General features: G+C 46.9%; 1 protein-coding gene across 1 annotated transcript in view; it reads right to left on the bottom strand.

Annotated features, from left to right (window-relative positions):
- The window catches only part of LOC102855755 (zinc finger protein 777-like), a 28,676-nt gene that overhangs the window by 17,213 nt on the left and 2,240 nt on the right, over positions 1–9,223 (bottom strand). Inside the window, exons 2-5 of the mRNA XM_006887280.1 lie at positions 8,964–9,152; positions 6,770–7,147; positions 6,565–6,691; positions 6,320–6,424 (exon numbers count right to left, since the gene is read on the bottom strand). Coding sequence (XP_006887342.1) covers positions 6,320–6,424; positions 6,565–6,691; positions 6,770–7,147; positions 8,964–9,152 — 799 coding nt within the window. The remainder of the gene's footprint in view (positions 1–6,319; positions 6,425–6,564; positions 6,692–6,769; positions 7,148–8,963; positions 9,153–9,223) is intronic.

Raw genomic sequence — 9,223 nt, 5'->3', positions numbered from 1 at the left:
GTTGGTGGTCTGTTCCACAATCAGCTCTGGGCCTAGTCTTCACAGCTGATACTAAGCTTCTCCAGCGGTTCTTTCCGCAGATGTAATCAATCTGATTCCTATGCATACCATCAGGTGAAATCCATGTATATAACCTGCATTTATGTCTCTTAAAAAACATATTTGCTATGAATAAGTCATTGTGCAAAATTCAATCATTCTCTCTCCAGCTCCATTTCTATCACTGAGTCCATGTTTTCCAAATACTGAATCTTCTTCTCTGTTCCCAACTTTTGCATTCCAGTCACCCATTATTATCACTGCGTCTTGACTGCATGGTTCGACTGATCTCCGATTATATAAGTTGGTAAAAATCTTCTATATCCTCTTCCTGAAGATTGTAAAACAGCATGGAGTCCGTTCCTCTGGTCGTGTAGAAGGGACACAAAGTAAGCTTGACTGGCGGAGAAGTCGGACAGCTAAAGGGTCCATAAAACTCCCCGCCCGTTTCCCAGGTAACATTGAGGACCCATTTTTGTGTATTATATTTCTTTAATCCACACTCCTTGTCACTCCAACCGTGTTCGTCTTAACAGGCTGGTTTCAGGCATAAAGTGCTGATGACTGAGGTGCACCTGACTCAAGCCATATTTCAACTGCTTTATATGCATGTGAAAGTTGGGTAAAGAACAACAAAAATGAAAGAAGAATGAGTAACTCTGAGTTGTAGTGCTGGTGAAGAATACTGAATCTGGCATGGACCACCAAAAGAACAAATGAATCTGTGTTGGAAGAAGTGAAACCACAGGGCTCCTTAGAAGTAAGGCAAGTACTTTGTCTCACATACCTCGGGTCTGCAACCAAGAGGGGCCAGACCCTGGAAAAGACTATAATGTCTGAAAAAAGTAGGCGGCCAGGGAAAGAGAGGAAGGCCTTCAAGGAGACAGAGTGGCATAGTGACTGCAGCAATGGACTTAAGCAGAGCTGAGGCTGTGAGACAGGAAAACAGGACCAGATACGGCAGGGTTTAACTGTGTTGGCCACACGGTGACTATGAGTTGGGGATGACTAGACAGCACCAAATAACAACAACACAAGATCTAGAGATTTCCATGTTACATTTTCAGTAATGGACAGACATCTAGAAGGAAGATAAAGCACCTGATCTTAACCAATATACCAACGAGGATCCCTGGGTGGGAAAATGGGCAATGCAGTTAGCTGCTAATGAAAAGGGTAGAAGCTGGAGGCTATCCAGAACTACCCTGCAAAAAAAAGTCTGCTTACTGCCTTTAAAAAAACCAGCCAACCACTGACCTCTGTGGAGCACAGTCCTTTAACACACAGGGTTAAGATCCACTGCAAGTGTTGTGGTGAAGCCTGGGGGGAACGCATCGCATATTCTTCTCAGTGCACATTAACTGTACTCCAAGTGACCTCTTTGTCTCAAATAAGTCTCAGTAGTTTTTTTAAAAGTTGAAATCACAGAAAGAATCATCTCTCAACACAATGGAATGGAACTAGATAGTAATAACAGCAAGAAAATTTAAAACACAAATATGTGAAAATTAAACAATGCACTACTAAACAACCAAAAGGGCAATGAAAAAATAAGAACATATGGAACAATGTCAAAAGAAAATAAAAGCACAGTCAACCAAAATGGGTAAGATGAAGCAAAAATACCTAAAGCAGTCTAAGGACTAAACAAGTTCACATCAAAATCCCAATAATACTCTTTGATGAAATGGAAAAATCATCCTCAGATTGAGAAGAAATTACAAGAGTCCCATACAGCCAAAACAATCCTAAAAAAAGAACAAAGCAGGAGGATTCATACTTCTCAATTTCAAAACAAACTGTATAAATCAAAGGAGACTGGTGCTCACACAATGACAGATAAAGTTGTGGTTGGTATTGTAGTTACATGCTATTGAGTGGATGACAAAACACAGGAATCCTGTGGACAGCAGATCTGAACTCTGTCCTATCTTGCATCACCTTTGTCATCTCTGATACACTTGCTGCGGTCACTGTATCAATCCATCTCACTGAGAGTCTTCCTCTTTCACGGACCATCTGCCTTTCCAAGCATGACGTCTTAAATCAGCTACACCTTAGTCTTTAAAATGGTATCATTGTTCCCAAATATCTTGTAGTCATTGACAGTAGATTTTCCCAATGTATCATGTCTTTTATTTCTTGGCTACTAGTACCAAGAGTGTTGTTGACTTTGGATCCAAACAAGATGAAAAGATGAAATCATTGACAAAGTCAGTATTTTCTCTGTATATTATGATGTTGCCTATTGGCCCAGAGGCGAGAATTTTTGTCTTTTTGAGGCTGAGATGTAATCCATATTGAAGGACAGATAAAGAGACCAGTGGAATTGAATTTAGAGTAAGAAATAAACCCAAACATCTACGGTCAAATGACTGTCAACAAACCAGCTAAGTTCATTCAATGAGTCAAGAAAATTCTCTTCACTGTAGGAACAACTGTATTCTCACATTAAAAAAAAAAAAAAGAGTGAATTTGAACTTATACCTCAAACTATATATAAAAAATGAACTCTAAAGGGGCCAAAGGCCTAAATTTGAGAACCATAAAACTTATAGAAGTAAACTTAGGGGTAATGCTTCACAATCCAGTTTTTCACAAAGGTGCTAAGATATGTCACTAAAAACATAAGCAAATAAAAATTTAAAACTTTTGTATATACCAAGTCTATCATATAAATAAAGAGACAACCTACACAGGAGAAATTATTTAGAAACCACACATAGGGTAAGGGCTTAATAGTTACAACTATATGAAGAGTTCCCACAACTTAGCAACAAAAAGACAAACGCTCAAATTAATGCAGCTTAGGGAGTTCTGGTGGTGTCCACACGCAGTTGTGCTGCTAATTCAAAAGTGGTGCTTCTCACAAGGTTCAAATCTACCAGCTGCCCTGAAGGAGAAAGATGGGCAATCTCCTCCCTCATAATTCACAGTCAAAGGGCCATTTCTCCAAAGAGGAGATGCAAATGGACTATATGCATGGGAAAGACATCCAAAAATCAACCAAGTACACTGCCATCCAATCAGTTCCAGGTCGCAGCCATCACAGGGCAGAGCAGAACTGCCCCAGGAGGTCTCCAGTTGTACGGAAGCAGAATGATGCATCGTGCTCCCACAGGGTACCTCCTGACTTTGAACCAATGGCATGTGATTAGCGGCTGAGCACTTTAAACACCACATCACCAAGGTTCTCACTGGTCACCAGACCAAAAAAGTCATTGCCTTCAAGTTGACTTGCTACAGGAAGAGATTGTTCATCTTTTTCCCATTGGTAGATGTCAACCACCAACCCCAACGAATAAACAAGTATGTTCTGGAAAAAGTGCAACCAGAGTACCCTTGGAGGCAAAGATGAAAAAGCTTCATCTCTCATAAATCAGGCTTGTTCCTAGAAGAGGCGATTCCTTGGAGAAGGTCGTGATGTTTGGAAAGGCAGAGAGTCAGTGAAGGTTTGACACAGTAACTTCCACACTGTGCTCTAGTGTGTCAGGCAGTGTGAGGATGGCACAGGATAGGACAGGGCTCTATCTGTTGTTCCTAGCATCGCTGTGGGTTGTACTTAACTCAGTAGTGCCTAACAACAGGCCTGCTTTGGTTAATGACCCACCTGTTACACTCTACAACACCAGGGAAGTAAATCAAAGCCATGATGTGATACCACTTTAGTGCCACTGATTGCTATCATAAGAAAAACAGGAAGTCCTGATGAAGACACGTGAAAATGATAAACCTTCATCCACTGCTGATGGGACTGTACGTAAATGGTGGAGCCATTTGAAAAACAAGTTAATAGTTCCTCAAACAGGTAGAACAAATTACCATATGACCTAGCAATTTCACCATTTGGTATATACCCAGCACAAACAAATATTTCATCACGATGCAGAACTGATTTCCAGCTGACCTTCCTTTGGTCTATGAGGCTATAAAGAGCTCTCCTCTTTTTTCTGAAGAGTTGCTAATGGATTTGAATTGCCAGACAGGCTCTGTGTTTGGTCATCAGCACAACTCCCTACAGATTAAGTTGAATATTTGTAAGAAGATGACAACTGCAAAACCAACCTAAATGTTCATTAATAGAAGATGGAAAAACAAAATATGACCTATACATACCACAAAATCTGAGTTTTGGAATATCACTTTGCCTAAAACACTTGGGTTTGCCCTGAAAGCGCTGACCAGTTATACCCTGAGGCAACTCTGGGGTAGAGGCTGACAGACCAGAGGGGCCCACATCCAGACAACCATCTCAGGGCAGCCTCCCACAGGACAGGGTGGACCTGGGGGCTCCTCAGGAAAAGGTCCTGACATGGATTCTCCATCAGCTTCCAGGCTGATGAAAGACATGTTCCCAGGAGTGGGACTCCGTGGGATCCCTTTCAGGACCCATCCTACTTGTCACCTCTTCACTTACAGCCTTATTGCTGTGATAAAACTGTATTAGTTGGAGTCTAGGCATTTCCCATGGTTTTTTTCTGTGAGCCATTCCAGATAATTTTCAAATGAGCTAGCTGGTGGGATGTGAGAAGAGGCCTGGACTCCTAAACTTGCTTGGGAACAGGAAGTTCCCAGATCTATGTGACAGTGAGAGAACTGTGCCCCTTAATCTCTGAACTCCAACTAAAGATAGGCTGATTTCTGTCCTGAAAGACAATGGCTGCAAAAGATTGGCAAACATGAAAACTCAGCAATCTGTGAGCTCATGGAAACATTCAAAAACCAAAACAACAATCCCAACTCACTCATCACCTCTGTTGGCTGTCAAGGCACCAACTCGTGTCCTGGACAACAAGGAAGTGAGTCTAGATTACCCCTTCTGTACAGACAATATTTTAGGGGAACAAAAGTGTTGATGAAGGAAAGGATTCCCTATAAAAGAACTACCACTACTGAGTCCAGAGGCATAGCAGATCCTCTCCATTCTGCAATCAACCCCCCATGGGAGCAGTAACACGTGGACCCACCTGTGTCCAGGAATCACACAAGAATAAACTCTATGCTCACCTGCAACACAACAGGTGAAGCAGATGCCACCTCAAAAGGGAAGTCACCTGCTTAGAGAACGAAACCTAATTCCACATAAGCTTCTAGATCTACTGCAAATTTGTAGGAAACAGAAGAAATCCAAGACATGGGACAGGAGGGAATTAAAAATACATTATATTACATTCAAAATGTCAATAAATGAATGATATAAAAGGGGTGGGGAGCCCATTCATGCAATGGAATATTATTCAACCATAAAAAGAAATTAAGCATTCATTTCTGGTAGGGGAGAGATGAACTTTGAAAATATTAAGCTATGTAGAAGATGCTAGATACAAATGGAGAAATGCATGATTCCATTTATATGAAATAACCTGTTAGACAAATCCAAAAAAACAAATCAAAAAACAATGACTAGTGGTTGCCTGGGGCTGAGGGCTGCTGGAGCAGAACCCAACTCCTGCTGTGCAGACTGTTCTGGGTGTGATCCTACCCACTCCAGATGTGCCCAGATGTTCCAAGGCTGCAAATCTTAAAGGGAGCAGACTGCCTCATCTGTATCCCAAGGAAAGGCTGGTGGATTTGAACCACCAACCTTTAGGTGAGCAGCTAAGTGTTTGTTTGTTTTTTTTTTTCAGCTAAGTGTTTTAAGCACTGTGCCACAAGGCTGTAGGAGATGGATACAGGTGATGAAAACGACACAAAATCAATTGTGGAGATTGTTGCACACTTTGTGAATACATTAAATGATACTGACTTACACTTTAAATGGGTTGGTTAATTGTCAGGTGAATTGTTTTGATAAGGTTACTGAACAAAAGGGTAGTCTTTTGTAAAGAAACATGTGAACCACTTATAACATGTTGGCACTGGTTTGTTGTAAGTAGAATCTAGACAGAGTATTTTCTAGGCATGAACTGGCTGTCAGATGGTAGTGGGGGTGGGGGAATGATGGTCCTGCGGTTGTTTTCAAAATAGAGAAATGGGAAAAGCAATCTTGGCAAAACCCTGACTGGGGATACTGACCAGTGGTGAGGACCACTGACATTCCCACTACTCTCCCTTTCACTTTCCCGTATTTGCTGCTCTCACAGCAATTACAAGAGGAGAGCCATAGCCCCCCCATCTCCCAATCCTCACCCCCGGACATGGAAATCACATCACAAGGCAAAGCTCCAAGCGCTCCCTACAGAAGATGGCCTTGGACCAGGTACACTCCACTGACCTGCCTGGACCATGAGAAACTTTGCAGGATTTCTGACACCCAGACAGCCACCTGCTCTCCACTCACCAGATGTCGGATTCCTGGGGCACAGAATCTCCTGATGGTCCTCAGGACAAGGCTCCTCCCCCCTCTCTATTCGGGCAAGGATGTCAGGCTTGGAGATGGCATAGTCTGTGTACAGAATAGGGCAGTGAGGTCAGAACCAGACACCAGCCACATGCTGCCGAGAAGTCCTGAGTAAGAGAAGTCCAATCACAGCACAGATCACTGAGGCTATGCTGCAGATAAACCCGTCCACCCTCCAGCCTCACCCAGGGAGACCAGCGTCTCGTAGTTGCCCCTCATCACGTGCTTGTACAGCTCCTTCTGCCACTCGTCCAACTTCCCCCACTCCTGCTCAGAAAAATACACGGCCACGTCATCGAAGGTCACGGGCACCTGGAACACAAGTGCCACATGCGCTCGCACACACACTCCCAGCTCCACACTCCCCCACCCCAGGGTGCCCATGCTGACCTTGGGCACCTCGCCCTTGCTGCCCGGGGGCAGCCGCAGGATCCAGAAGTTCCTGTTGCGGAGCAGGTTCTCCATGTTCTCCAGCCGCCGCTGCAGCAGCCCGTACTCCTGCAGCAGCGTCCCCAGCACGGCCCACTTGCCCTCCAGCTGGTTGCCGAACTCCACGGCCGTCTTCTCACAGTCGGCCACCTTCTTCTCGGCCGTTCCCATGCGCCCCTCTTGGGCCAGCAAACGGGCCAGGCAGGAGTCCACTTTCGTCTCCATGGCCTGGACAGCGGCCACCACAGTCCAGAGTGTTATCTCAGTGGAGTATAGGTAGGAGTTTTCGGCAGGTGTCGACACGCTCTGGTTTCCTGTCTGCTTGTCCCTCACTGATGCCTGTTCACAAGGGGGTAGCAGTGTGATGGCTCCCCTCCAAACAAAAGGGCCCCCTCCAAGAAACACCCCCCCCCCCAGGCATCTGGATCCTCTGACACAGTCAGGTAGAGCACAGGTGAGTCAAGCCACCTGGAGGGGAAATACCAGCCAAGCTAAGGAAGAGGTTGTTCTGTACACTGGGGACCATGGGGCACAGCACAGATGCACCATGCAAACCTGCCCTCACCAACTGGCTGGTTTTGCAGAATCTGTTTTCAGTTCTTTCACCTTCACTCCTTCACCCAGAACACAACACTCATAGCAATGGAGTCCACACAAGGAGGAGACACTGGTGGTCTCATGGTAGAAATCTTGCCCACCTAAGCTGGATACCCAGGTTTGATCCTGGCCAATGCCCATCATGCACAGTCATGATGTACTCATCAGCAGATACTGATGCTGCTAAGATGTTGGGACTTTCAGACCCAGATGGATGAGAAAGGAAAAATGAAGATCAACTCCTGGAACCACTCCTAGACCCTGTGTATCACAGGTGACAGATCCCACCACAGGACCAGGCAGCTTGCACTCCCCTGTCCCTGGACACCATAAGCAGAGCCCAGCACACAACAACGTGTGTGTGTGGGTGGTGTTTAGTGAGCTGATCCTCCCCAGAATTGAAATACAGAACACATTAAACCTCAGTAACTGAGGCCCTGGCTGGTGAAGCCGCAGTGAGGTGGAGGCTGGCACTGAGGGCTGGTGCTTAGGTACACGTTAGGGAACAGTTCCAACAGCCTTTCCCCTATACGTCTTTCACCACAGGGTCCCTGAAGCCTTTCATGTTGTTATCAGGTGCAGTCAAGGGGGCTACCACTCAGAGAGACCCTGTGGACAGGTCAAAACCATGCCCTACCATGCCTCATCAAGGTCTCTGATCCACTCCAGCCCATCGCTGCAGTCACAGTGCCAATCCCTCTTGCTGAAGGTCTTCCTCTCTTTTTCTGACCCTCCACCTTCCCAGCATGGATGTCTTTTACCAGGGATTGGCCCTTCTGATGGCACCTTCAAACTGTGTGTGAAACCAAGTTTCACCATCCTCACCTCTGGCTGTATTTCTTCTAAGGTAGAACTGTTCTTTTTTTAGGCAGCCCATGGTATGTTCAATACTCATCATCAACACAGTTCAAATGCCAGTGTCTTAGAACAGACACAATCCGTTTCACTTTGACCCTCTGCCTTCGATCCACCTGGCCCCAGGGTATCCTGGCACTTCCTAAGCGGTGTAGACCTGGTAAAGGACAGACAACAAGCAGGGCCTGGAGCCAAGGGCGAGTCTGTCCTATCTGGGGAATTTCCTGGGATCTAGGGCCAAAAAGCGACTGTGTGTCCTTCAGGAAGGGGCGGACCTACCATGGCCAGACCCACCCAGTGCTCCCAGCACCACGCTACCCCATGCACAGGCTAAAGGTTCTCTAAAGAGCTTCCAGGATAGGATATCAGATTTCCAAAAACTTCCTAGAGATGTAGTCATCCCAGTAAAACCATGCCATCTGATCGGTTCCGACTCAGGGAAGCAGCTGTGGAGCTCACAGAGGAGACCGTCCATCTTCCTTGGGGGTGACAGTGCACTTGACCCGGTTCTGGGCCGGCTCTGCCTGAGCCCTGAGGATGGCAGGCCTGCACCCCTGCAAGCTCTCTCACTGCGGGCACCCACCCCTAGTCTAGATCTGCTGATGTGGTCACTCATCCCGGATCCCACCTGTGACCGAAGTCCTCCCCCGTGCGGCGAAGGCCTTTAACTAGGGTTCGGCCCAGCGCCCCTTCGTCCGCCCACACAGGCCCTCGAGGCCAGGCAGCCCTCGGCCTCCGGCTCAGGCGGGGTGCGGGGCGGCTCGGGCCGAGCGGACTGGCCGTGGGGGCAGCCGGCCGGGGGACAAGCGGCGGGGGGGACAGTCGCACGGACGGCCGGGGAGCAGCGGGCAGGCGGGTGGAGCCGGGCCGCGCAGTCGTGAGGGCTGGCCGGCTGGCGGATGAAGGCGCGCCGGGAGAGCGGTGAAGATGGGCCGCAGGCCGGACAGCCGTGCGGACCGGCCG

The sequence above is a fragment of the Elephantulus edwardii genome, unplaced genomic scaffold (genome assembly GCF_000299155.1).
Source record: "Elephantulus edwardii isolate Elephantulus edwardi_28Jun2011 unplaced genomic scaffold, EleEdw1.0 scaffold00055, whole genome shotgun sequence".
In the NCBI taxonomy this organism is placed as follows: Eukaryota; Metazoa; Chordata; class Mammalia; order Macroscelidea; family Macroscelididae; genus Elephantulus; species Elephantulus edwardii.
The sequence above is the reverse complement of the archived record's forward strand: the minus strand, read 5'-3'. Positions and strand labels throughout refer to the sequence as shown.